This window comes from Rhineura floridana, chromosome 6, assembly GCF_030035675.1.
Source record: "Rhineura floridana isolate rRhiFlo1 chromosome 6, rRhiFlo1.hap2, whole genome shotgun sequence".
NCBI lineage: Eukaryota > Metazoa > Chordata > Lepidosauria > Squamata > Rhineuridae > Rhineura > Rhineura floridana.
Window position 1 is genome coordinate 96,214,880 of NC_084485.1, and position 13,309 is coordinate 96,228,188.

At 39.5% G+C, this 13,309-nt stretch overlaps 1 protein-coding gene across 17 annotated transcripts in view; it reads right to left on the minus strand.

Moving 5' to 3' along the window:
* Window positions 1-13,309, minus strand: part of DAB1 (DAB adaptor protein 1) — a 416,583-nt gene that overhangs the window by 53,348 nt on the left and 349,926 nt on the right. For 10 of the 17 annotated variants that reach the window (XM_061633172.1, XM_061633171.1, XM_061633176.1 and 7 more), the window contains 4 exons: window positions 11,717-11,836; window positions 11,065-11,103; window positions 8,965-9,030; window positions 4,784-4,843 (listed from right to left, as the gene is read on the minus strand). In XM_061633172.1, coding sequence (XP_061489156.1) covers window positions 4,784-4,843; window positions 8,965-9,030; window positions 11,065-11,103; window positions 11,717-11,836 — 285 coding nt within the window. The remainder of the gene's footprint in view (window positions 1-4,783; window positions 4,844-8,964; window positions 9,031-11,064; window positions 11,104-11,716; window positions 11,837-13,309) is intronic. The other 7 variants (XM_061633178.1, XM_061633174.1, XM_061633183.1 and 4 more) reach the window with 4 other exon arrangements.

The following is a 13,309-nucleotide window of genomic DNA, read 5'->3' on the forward strand; positions in this document are numbered from 1 at the left end:
TGGGACAGGGCAGATTGGCCTTCCTTGGGCCCACAGATTGGGGCCATGGGGTGGATAAGGAGGCCTGTTCACAGCCCTAGTTTCCCTGGCTTGCTCTATTATGTTTGGATACATGAAAACCGGCCTGTTTACACCCCAAAACTAACAAGTACGAGAAGATAGAAATTCTTTTGGAACTAGGAAAGGAATAATGGGTGGATCATCCAATAGGCAACATTGCACAAGTTTGTGATATAACTGCTCTGGGAGATGCAAATATGCACCATTTTAATGTCCTAGGCAAAAACTTAGAGTGGAACTACATATTACAATAAAGACAGGACAGCCACCAAAGAGAGCAATGATAAGTTCTCTCCGTAACATGTATTCAAATTTATCCTATGCCCTAATGTCTTCATGCTATTTGTTTCCCCACCTCTGATCTACATTATTGGCTCTTACTGGTGAAAAAAATGCCAACACAAAGCTAAATTTTGCGTTGAAGGAGTAAAATTTGAAAAGCAAACATTAATATGCCCCATAAATTCAATACTTAAAATAATATTAATGTTTCCCATGTAATTTCTAAAGCTGAGAAGTATTTCATTCATGGAGACATCGTAGTTTCACAACAGGCATCTAGCAAATGCAATATAAACTCACAGAAAAATAAATGCAACACTAAATGGAATTAAAAAATCCCTGGAAGGAATGTGGAATAGGTCTCCTGCCTTGCTTCAGCTAGCTGCACATATTGCTAGAGGGCAGTGCATGCAGATGCTCCCCAGAATGCCATCTGGATACTACTTTTGAATCCAAGGTACAAGAAAAACAACGGTACACTTAAAAATATGACAGGGCAGTAAGACTCATCAAATGCAAATGGCATATAGTGAAATTTAGATTGCTAGAGATCACCTAGAAATATTCCATGAAAACACATAGAGCATGGCACAAAGTTGATTGCACAGGCTGCAAAGGACACAGGAGCAGCTGCATACTGACTGGTTACAAATGTTTTTGCTACAATGGGGGATATTAATAATGACCTATGGCTATACTGTGACAAATACTTCTCATCTTTACCTCTCAAGCTTTGCCATTTATGATCACTAGAGTTCCCCTAACAAACTGTTCAACAATTAAGGCGGACTATAATACCAGCCACACAAGTGCACCAATAGAATGAGGTCTATTCTGTATCTTTTGCTGGGGGAATCATCTACACATACACATCACAAACACCATCCTTCTTTTAAATAAAAGAAATGTTTTTTTAAAGCAGACCCCTTTCTTTTTCACTTAGCAGAACCAAGTTCACATATATGCTGGGGTTCTTCAGTATTCGTGTATATGTGCAAGTCCACTTATGCCTACAAACTGCTGCTGACATTTTTCAAAGTCAAATTCTAATATGAAAATATGGTTCTAAGAGTTGAACATTCAGCCAACACAGAAATTGTGACCGGGTTTTGTTTTCATGGCTGTGCTGTGAATCTAGACTGCACTGGTTAAACCCTATGTGAGGACTTTAGGGCCATAATCCAGCATAAACTTTTTCTATGCACAATCCATTGATTCATTCATTTCAATAGGGCTTGTGCAAGAGAACATTCTGCTGGATTTTGACCAAGTATTCAGAGTAGTTGTAAAGGGTTAGTTCTACTTAATAAAAGGAGACATGATATTAAATTAAATGATCTATTTTGCATTAAATGTACAGGTTAAGATCCAAAGTACCATGAGCAGTGTCTGCTCACACAACAGGACTTATCCTCCTCCACTCTACAGCCCTGTGTATGTCCCCAAAATCTGCTCTAAAGGGTTCAAGAGACCCTTCATTGTGCAGGTGGATTTCAAGCAGGCAGACAATCATTGGGTGTCTGTGTGTGTGTGAGTAAATAAGTAATCCTGAATAGTCTTTTGCAAACAAGTATTTATTTAAGACTAAAATTTGGGACACTCAGAAATTAAACAAGAGCAGATAGTTGTTATTGATCCCAAGAACTTACTTAAGACTAAAATTTGCAAAGCTCAGAAATTAACCACGGCCAGATTGTCATCATTATTCTGTGCCTGAGACTACTATTTCTTCAGAACTTCTAATATGTTATACAAAGCAAGGTAAATATTTTTCTACTGGGAGTTAGAAATAACATTACTAACACCAATTCTAATATTCACAAACCTTCATCTGATGCTAGTGAGCCATATGATACACCAAGGAGAATATATGGAATTACTGACTAGCTAACCAGAATGAGCCCTCCTCCAGGATCTTTAGTATCCAAGTTGGCTTTTGTATTTGTGTGTGCAGTTTCACTGGAAGGATTAGTAAACATATTTATGTGAATTGTAGCTCTATATCCATGTAACCTTTTGTTCACCTACATATATCCATGCAAAATATTTTTGCATATTTTAACAAATGTGAATAACTACTACTGCTACTACTTCTGCAGTATAGGAATGCAACAGACACACAGCTGAAGTGGCATAAACATTTCAGAAGACCTTAAATTATAACTGGTGTGGGTTGAGTCCTAATATCCTGATTTGCAAACAGATGACACTCTGCTCAGGGATACATGACTAATCAATTGCAGGCAGTGAGGGATTGGGGAAATGCAGTAGGGATACATCTTTATATAGCACTGTGATGAGTTGTTTGAAAGTCTTCATAAAATTGTAAACAGATAGTTTGGACATGTTGATGGGAAGATTAGGTTTTATTGTGACTTGAGTGACAGGCTTAGTGAAGGGTATTTACGGTTTGCCTCCTGTTGCTAAAAACACCATGACAAGCAGAACCTGACATGTGTGCATAATGGAAAGGCTTTGGGGCGGAAATTATAAGAAAAAGAGCTCATTAAGAACCTTGTATTTCAGCAAGCTTTATTTTCACAAGCCAAGAGAAGTGCAACTTTTGAGAGCCACACAAGGCATTGAAGATGGCCTATTTGGAAAAGCTTGCTTTACTTGCCTTTGCTCCCATGTATTTCCAAAAGACTTAGTGGGAAATTGTCTGGAGGTGGCAGTCAAAAGGCTAGGGAGGGCTGGTCAACATCAACATCAAAATAGGAAGAAAGTGGGGAAGGCATAAGGTGGTATAGTACCCAACTTCAGTATAGACACCAAATTAATTTTCTAGAATAGAAATGTATGTAGCTGTTATACACAATTTATTTTCCCTTTCCAATTTCTACCCTTCAGATTAATTATGATGTCCACATGCAGCAGCAGAACAGAAATATAGCCTTGCCAATGCTATATTTTCCCAAATGAAAATGAACTGTCTTAAATCAGCTGCAGTATAATACAGCACAGTGAATTAGGAGGAGGAGAGAATAAGGAAACACTTCTCTGTTGTTTAAGTCATTTAGCTAAAGTCATTTAGACATTCATGTGAGCAAGGTCTACTATTAATAAAGTAAGTGTCCATGGATATCTAAATCAGATAGAAGCAAACTGGGTAATTTGGCCACACAAATTGAATTTTAGAGCACTGTCTAATAGAGAAAGCAATAAATTGGGGGGAAATGAAGGCAACTGTCTTAAAGACAAAGAACCTTGCGTACAAGAAAAAAGAGCAATAAAACCAATGAGTGGTTGAATATGAAATAGATTTTAATTTGACCTTTTTCTTCTTTTTTTAATTTGTAGAATCGCTTGATTCCTGCTTACTGGGGGCCCTTTGTGCCTCTTTGTGTGTATGAATGGGGAGGGATCCACTCCTCCTCTTTTGTCCTGCTGGTGGCTTACCGATCAGTAAGCTGCCCAGCCACACTGTAGTTTAGTCCCTGCCCCAAGGAGATGGAGCCATCTGTACGGTGGATCTAATAGGGGGAACCTTCTCCATCTGATCCGCTCCTACAACATAAATGGAAGGCTTGGTCCATGGCTTTGGCATTGTTGGCATCAATTTTTCCACCCACCGTCCCTGTGTTAAATGTTTGCAATCATGCACTGGACAGAGGTTAGCCATGACATAAAGAATTTTACCTGCTTTTGTAATTGGTCTCAGTAATGTTGGGCCTTTGTTTTCCTCATACCAATATTATTATTGCCAAAAATGCCAAAATGCCAATGTGCCCATTTAATTCATGCTTAGTATTTCTGCTCTCTATCTTTCTCCTTTGTTTTAATGTAAAAACAATTTATTTTTCTTCCCATGTTATACAGAAGTGTATTGTGTAGATGTGCATAGTAATGGCTCGTAGGAGGCTGAGGTGAAGTATTCCTTCTGTGTTGTTCATGCTTCAGTTTTATCCCCACAATTATTTGCACCAACAGTGCCTGATAGGACAGAGCTATTATGTTAGCTTCCTAGCCAGTGGGGTACTGCTGCTTACAGGGAAGGGAGAGGCACAGAGGCAGAGAGGTTGATGCAGTGCAAATGCACTAGCAGGAGTCTCGGATTAGCTCTATCAGTGTTTTTTCACCCCACCGGCCTCCCTGCCTGTTGCTTTGCCCATCCTGCTCTCCTTCGTGGTAAGCAACAGGGACCCACCTGCCAGGAAGCTAGCATAGCAGCTCTGCCCCACCCAGCAAGCAACTTCTGCAATAGTGTCAAAAATGATTTTGACTTATATGTAAAGTAGTGGGGGTGATGGGGAGTTCTAAAACTGAATATATATACATTGTGTTTGCTTTCCCTAGCGTGTGTGCTACCACAGAAAGCAAGTAATCTGGATGCATCTGAAAATTTGCTGTGGTAACTTTGCACAGTTATGCTACATAAACCTGTGAGGGCTGAATAACTTTTGAAAACTAGTCACTCCTGCTTTGTATGCTATCTACTTACACTTACAGGTTGACTTTTTGGCACGTCATAAACACCTTCCTTCTTTTGGCTAGTAGGAACCTGTAGTGATAAATAAAAATGTAGTTAGGGACAAAGTAAACAAGCAAACCAGAAATATTGAGAGTTGTAGTTAATAGTCTGATGGCTGCTATGCATGACCCTGGAATTGTACAAAACTGGTATCTTATTCTTGTAGTGGTTCAGGCAAATTACTCCTTATCACAATCAGGAGTAATCCTCAGATCCAAGGTACACCCTAATCCCCATTTTAGAGAACATGGCCATGTGGTGCTCTAAACAGGTCTAGCTCTCTGGACAAATATCCTGACAAGTAGCCAGTTAAAGTAACAGCAACAAAAAATCTCCCTCATATATGAGCTAAAACTTTATATGCAGATGATATTAATTTGCAGTCCAGGCTTTGAGCATCAATTGGTTAATACATTCATTTCAGATCCACATTTGTAACAGTTGATCAATTACATCTTTTTAAATAATAATTTAATGCCTACCGCTGCTTGCACTAATGATCTTGTACATTTTGGAAGATAATGACTGTGGGTGATCTAGCCACAAAATCTCTTCCACCTCTTGAATTTGGTTTATGTACACAAGAGGAATTACTATGTTGATACAGGAACTATTTTAAGCTTTTTGACATTATATTTGGAAAAAATACTATGTCCCTGTAAAAAAAAGGTTCCAATGATATTTCATTAGTGATAAGGTGGTACTACTCCTCAATCAGCACCCTTCACCATGTTAGAAGCAGCAAGGGGCAGTCTACAGTTCTGAGTGATTGAATTCATGATGCAGGTCAAAGCTTGGTTTTCAGCCAATTACTCTGCTTCTTCGACAGGGCTGGCAATTATTTCTATAGCTATTACTGCTGTATAGACCTTCTTTGGTGGATCATGTTCTGTAAGAAAAATCAATGAAAACTGATGCTTATTGGAGAGTAACATTAGGAATAATAGGTTTCCATCAAAATGATATCCCAATCCTATACATGTTCAGTATCTAATTTATACATAACCTAGTATTGCTGCTCTCAAGATACTTCCCCATTTTTTAATTCACAAATAGGGAACTAGCCACTCCGTATCTTGTTGGACTACAACTCCCAATATCCCTGATCACTGGCTATGTATCCCAAGGGTTGCAGTTCCCAACCCTTGCAGACTAACTTGGATACCAACCTACCAGTCATGCCAATGTGACTCTTTGATTTGTCCATCTGGCTTATGGTTCATCTACATACTCATTTCTTCCTTCCATTTTTAACAATGGATGCTTCCTCTCTATCCCACTGACAATTCTCCCTTATTATATTTCTGTGCCTTCCATAATTCTGCCCTCAGCTTCTGATCTATCCCAGGAGTAAAAACAGAGCAGCTTACAAATGTTCATTTTCCCCCTTGTACTTCACCATCACACTAGAAACACTTTCATTCTTTATGTCTCCTCCTTTATCACAATTCTTCTACAGATCCCAGCTATTTTGTAGCTATTAAACCTCCAGGTTTATGGATCTCTTAATAAACCTGAACATGTTACACTCCAATGGTATTAAAGGAAAGCTGTAAGATAACGTTTGACCCACCAGGCCAAATGAAGCTCACCAGCCATGAGGCCATGTACTCTGCCCTGCAAGGTGCTAGGCAACAGTGCATAATAAATAAATAATAAACAGAAGCCCTGATTTTGCAGTTGTGGGAAAATGGCAAAAATAGGTGGTTTATGTATTTATGTTACGCATATATCCCACCTATCCTCTAATGAGTGCAAGGCAGTGTAGATGGCTCTCCCTTACTACTTTATCCTCACAACAAGCCTCTCAGGTAGGTTAGGCTGAGAAAATGACTGGCCCAGGCTCATAGCTGAGTAGGGATTTGAACCTGGGTCTCCACGATCCTAATCCAACATCCCAGTTGCTAAAACATACTGGCTCTTTGATTTACCATTCCCCTTGTTAGATGGAAAGAGCTCCACTAAGTGGGTTTAGGCTCAGAAAAACTGACCTATTTTCCCAAATGTTGGAATATCACTTGGTTTATTCTGAGCCTAATTCATATGTTGCTGTATTCCTGGTCATATAATCAGAAGCACAACAGGATCCAATCTCCAACCCATCTGCCCAAATTTTAATCTGAGCCAGGGAAATTTGGGCTCATAATGGTTGTCTTATATTGAGAAAAGCATAACAACACCATCATGATTCTAGGAAATAATACATTCATCAGATTACAATATGTGCAGGCCCACCCCGCTATAATTATGAACACAATAATGAACATTAGTACAATAAGACCTTGATATGAACACTTCCTATAGACCAGGGATGGGGAACATTTTTTAAAAAATTGTACTAGTGTTCATTATCCCACAGAGCCAAGAAAGAAAGAAGTGTGAGGAACTTTTTTTCCTTTTATCTAGCACAGGGCTGGCTCACCTGTGGCATTTTGGATATTGCCAAGCTACAACTCCCATAATCCCTGATCACTGCCATGCTGGCTGGAGGTGAGAAGAACTGGAATCCAACAGCATCTGGAGAGCCACAGGTGAGCCACCCTGATCTAGCAGGATTGCCTAAGGGGACTCCCAACCAGTATCCACTGGGCTTTTAAAACTCTTTAGCAGCAGCAGCAGCTAGTTTGCCTGGGAAGATGGGTTCACAATCAATCCCTGCAATATATCCTTCCGCTCTTCTTCTTTTCTACCAAGTGATTTCTCATGGAGAGGTATTTCTGGCTTAGTTCCTGTTTGCTGGGTGAAAATTCTGATGCCCATCTACTACCAAAGAACTTCTACGATCTTCTTTCTCAGCTGTTTGCCGCCAGAGAAAGAAGAAGAAAGGATTTCTCCAGGCAGGCCCTAAAACCCTAACTCTAAAAGCATTAATTCAGGATTGTAAATAGCCATTTGCATGGTTAATGGATGCACATAAGAACTGCATCTGTGGGCGGGTAGGAAACGTTATAAATTTCCTTTGAAACTACAAATAGTTGAATAAGATATCTATGCTGGTTAAAACGTTTTTAGGCTGGTAACTTTTGTGGACCTATCTGAAGATTGCATTTATTTGAAAGCAAATCCCACTTGCCTCACTCTCAAATAAATGTGCACAGCACTGCAGCTTCAGTGAATTAGGATGAATGTTGTAGACTGAAGTAAATCTTTTATAATGCCTAGGACTTGGTCCAGAACACAAAAATGACTACTGTTGTTAGCTTGCACTCATCCATTCATAAGCTCATTCCTTACAATGAATTGAGCTTTGCATTTTTTCTTTTTTACAGATGCCTTCATTCCTAGGAATCATAATATTTTTATATTAAGTGACAGACATGCTAGTAAATAGGACCAATATCTACTGCTGCTATTGAACATGTATTAAGTGTCAGAAATATGCTAAGCACTGAAACACAAGTGGCCTGATCTAAACAATATTTGCCTCTGGAATAGAAATTAACAGTGCAAACCTATAATGTCTACTCATAATTTAAGACCCATTGAGTTCAATGGGGCTTATTCCCAGGCAGATATTTACATCCCGGGTGGGGAACTTCAGGTCTGGGGGATGAATGCAGCTTTTTGAGCTCTCTATCTGGCCCTCAGGACTTGAATCAGGCCACACCCACTAGTGGCCCCGATTCACATTCTCCTTGGATGTTTTTGTCTGGCTGGCATGTGTCCTTGAACTCATATAATGACTGTTGCTTGCTTGGATGGAGAAGAGAGAGATGTGAGTGAATGCATGTAGAAACTAGCCTACTGGACAAAGGTCAACTTTGCATTTTACACCACTAAAAACAGTTTTGTCAACGGGAAGGATACTTAGGGTAGAGCTGAAAAGTATGCAGTTTGTATAGTTAGTTAACAACAGTGTGCTCAAAGAAAATTAAACTAAAGACTTTTCTCTGTGTTATATACAATATTCAGGGTCAAGCTGCTAAGGCAACATAAATAATATATTCCGACATTTAAAAAAAAGCTGAGAGGTAAAAAGAAACAAGTTAATGGGGAAATTATACTATGCAAACTATACCTGTACGTGCATGAGTATGACGTAGTATGCATGTCTTTAGGATAAATGAAAATGGTTAAAAGGAACTCTGGTCTATGGAATACACTTGACTGACTGCTGGGGCAATGAGAACACAGATGTAGCAATTCTATACCTGATAAATGCTTTCTTCTGTTTCAGGCTCACGGATTGGCTCATGTCCAGCCTCAAACACAATGTACTATTACATCAGCAGCAAAAAAGGAAAGATCAAAGATGAAACAGAAAAGAAGAAAAAGGCAATTTGGAACTTCAGAAGAAATAACCATAGACAAGCAGTAAAGAAGCAGGCTCAAAGTACAAGCTGGCATGGGAGCAACTGACTTTTGCTGAAAGGCATATCATGCAACTTTCCTTTATGGAAGAGAAATTCAGGAGAAATGGAACTTTGCTAATTGCCATCTGACTAGTTTCCTGAAGTTTTCTTAACCAAAGGTTCAATTCTGTTCCCATACAAGCTATTGGAAATTTTTACTGTGGACTTCTGTGGGATCATAAAAAAGCCCCTCAGCTGCTTAGGATACTTTTCATCTGTTTGTTCGGAAGCAGGGAGAATAGACAAGTGAAATGAGTTAAATTTCAGCACTGAGTTTCTAATAGAGGGCTAGTTTCCATGCTATTTTTGAAAATGTAACATGGAAATGATATACTGAGACAGGTTTCCAATGTCAACAAAATTAATTCAAAGTGCTTATCTTTAAAGTTAAAACTTCTTAAGGAAGGTGCTAATCTGCATTAAGGAAGGTGATTATAATTGTCATTAGCGGTGGAGAACTGCCAGCCAGCCAGCCCAGTTACTCCTGGAATAGGTCCCAATTTGTGTCATGCAGCCATTCCTGAAAAACCATGCCCACCTGCCCCACACCTGATGGTCAGAAAATGGTTAGGTACGGAAATGGTCAGAAAAAAACAATTGGGGGCTTAGTGAGCTCCCGATTCTTCCTTTGCAAATGGAGCTCCTTGTCAGTGCTGGGAACTCCCTAGTGCGGCTGAGGAGGCTCGTTCGATCCGTTTTGAAGTGGTTTGCATTCGGATCACTTCTTAAAATGGAGTAAGCCCCTCTGGAGTGCTAGGACCAGATGACTGGTGCTAGGACCACGTTTTCAAAAGGGCTTGCTTTGTATCAAACCACTGTTTCAGGAAGCAATTTGAAATGCAGCAAGCCCCTCTGAAGACACACACTCAGTGCTAATCAGCTGATTGGCACTGAAAGGGAAGCTTAAATGAAGGTTGTTGTAACTATCGACCAGCTGATCAGTGGTTACTGCTATCCCTTTTGAACTTTGACAGGTGTCAACCATCTGATATCATTATGATGTCAGAGGACTGGCAGATATGCATGTGGGTCCCACTATCTGTCAGAGTTGTCCAGTGAAGGATGGGGAAAATAGGGATCTAGCCCACCGGACAGATCCAGTTCCCCACCCCTGCTTTAAATGGACAAAAGTTGTCACAACATGAGAATGTATAAATAACCAAGTAGGGAAGTTATCTATATTTGAAACCTTGCTTTCAAGAGATGCTAACAGAGTAATCCAAAAGGGGTAGGGATGGAGAACCAACAGCAGGTGAATAGCATTTGCCTATACTCTCCTTTATTTCCCATGTGTCCCCTCACCCCCCCCCCGTTTTCTTCCAGTGGAAGGAAATAAACTACACTAGGTCAGGGGCTGACATAGTTTGTCCCCCATTCCTTCAGTGTGTTTGGAGGGCTTTGTATCTTTTTTATCCATTGCTCCTCACGGCATGCCATTAATGCCATTTTTGATATCTCTGATGTCAGAGGGACACCAGCTATGAATCTTTCCAGAGGATGCATATGAGGTTGGATTGTCTTCTCCAGAGGGAGATCTCAACTATAGGATTGCAGCTTTAATGTATTATTTTTAGAATCTAGTATTAGGAATACAACCTATAAAGCAGTGTTTTTTCAAATATTTTATAATTTTCATTAATAATTTTAAAAAAAATTAATTTTTTTTAAAATTGTGTTTTAAATTGTTTTTTTGTGTTTAAAATTTGTATATTTGCTTTTATTGTTTTTAACTGCTGTAAACTGCCCAGAGAGCTTCGGCTATGGGGTGGTATATAAATGTAATAGATAAATAAATTTATAGCTGACTTATTGGGCACCTAATTATCTTTCTTCCTTAACAGCCAAATCACATCCTTAACTATTTCTGAAACTCTGCTTCTTTATAGCTTCAGAAATTACCTGGTAAACAGGATCTTCTACATCTTCTTCTAAAATTGTCTATTGCAGAGAAGTCAGAAGATAAGAGACAAAAGGGAAGAATGTGAACAGCAGATGTACAAGAGCTATATTTATGTATTAAGAAGCAAAGATACTGCACATTGTATGTTGAGGAAGGATAGATATTCACATCATTACATAGCAAATACTCAACTTTGCATTGTATATATGAAGGCACACATTAAGAAGGAACGCACATCAGAAATCCCAATAGTCTTAAATATCATAAATTAAATCTTCAAAAGAAGAATTTTGTTGTGAGTGCAACCATTTTGCAGGACTCCTGTTCTAATTTATGTAGTTCTTAATCATTGCCAGATTGTATTATGGTGATACTGACAGCAGTTGTCTTCACACACAGAAGTGGAATCTTAAACTTCCCATCTACTGGAATTACTAACTGTTCCCAACACTCTGCATCATGGAACCAACCCACTTACGTCAATGGTACAGGTATGGGAAAAGGTTTGCATGATTCAGACTTCCTGATTTCTGGGGCAAGGTTTAAGTCTTATTCTTTGTTCCTAGGATGCCTTAACAAAATAGTCCCACATTCTCAGTAGTTGCTTTGTCACTTCATCAGTGTACACTTCTATTAATAATAGTTAGATACCTGATACACTGCCTGTTCACACTGTTTATCTTTTTGTGCCTTTTTTTCCAGCTCTTCCCTTTGTTTCAATTCATAAATGAGTTGAAAGAGGTCTCGCAAATCCAGAATTACAGGCTCCGCCTATGTGAAAAAAATGAGTATTTTTATAATATAGGAAAGAAGACTTGCCAACAAAATATGACTTTCCTCATGAAACAGCATGTCTAGATGCTAATAATCAAATTGTTTATTTAGTAGCAGTTTAATGGATGCATATAATCTTACTTGGGAGTAAACCATGTATGATGGTGCTGATGTATGAAATCATCTGATCTAGGAAATGGATTTGTATAGTTTGTAATGTTTGGCTGTATTACAAATTGAACAACATTTCTGCTGGAAGTTGTTCTCAGACTTCAAAGTAAAAAGGGATTCTGCCCATGCACTGGTAGTAGTCATTAGACAATTTCAAAACCAGCTGATTTTTAGGCACATGTGCAGAGATTCTTTCATATTAGCCCTTTATTATCAAAGAAACTGTCATTGATTGTTGTGAAATTATGTGACCTACAAAGCCAGCTGCTTTGTTGATGCATTCACAATTCATTTAATGATAATCTCCTTACTGTCAATGAAACTACCATTAATTCCTGTGAACTCAACCAAAGTATCTTCTCTATATGGGCCAATTCTTAAGATGATTTATGTGGTGGTGGTGGTTCCCATCCAAATCCAAATCACTCTCTTGTTCCAAAGTGTGTGTTTGTGTGGGGAGAGTGAGTGAATTTTTAAGTAGCTCTCTATCATGGCTGGTGCTATGGGATGACTGCCAGGGACTTAAACCAAGATACAACTGCTGGGGAAGGGGGCCATATAATAATGTGCAAGCATATTGCACCACCAGAGCATATGCACTAACATTATGAGATAGAAGTGAACTCTCAGATGAACTTTTCCAAATGCTTGCCAAGAAAGCTCATACGAACCAAAACAATCCCAAAATGAGCCAAAGGTTTAGTGATCTCAAGCTGGAATTCTTATATTTAGGCTAGGATGATCCTGGGTGTGCTCCTGGATCCATCTTTGTCGCTAGAGGCCCAGTGACCTCCGTGGCTAGGAGTGCCTTTTACTAGCTTTGGCTGGTAAGACAGCTGCGGCCGTTTCTGGACTGGGATAGCCTGACCACTGTTGTCCATGCACTGGTAACCTCCAGGCTGCATCACTGTAATGCGTTCTATGTGAGGCTACCCTTGAGGTTGGTCTAGAAGCTGCAGCCTGTGCAAAATGTGGCACCATGAGACAGCTCATTGGGGCACGGTATCGCCAACATGTCACCCCGCTGCTGAAAGAATTGTACAGGTTACCTAATAGCTACCAGGCTAAGTTCAAGGTTCTAGTTTTGGTATATAAAGCCCTATATAGCTTGGGACCAGGATACTTGAAAGACCGTCTTATCCCTTATATACCCAATCGATCACTGTGCTCTGCAGGTGAGGGTCTCCTGCAGATACCATCTTATCAGGAGGTCCATTCGGCACAACATAGGAAACAGACCTTTAGTGGAGTGGGACCTACTCCTTGGAATTCCCTCCCCTTGAATATTAGACAGGCGCC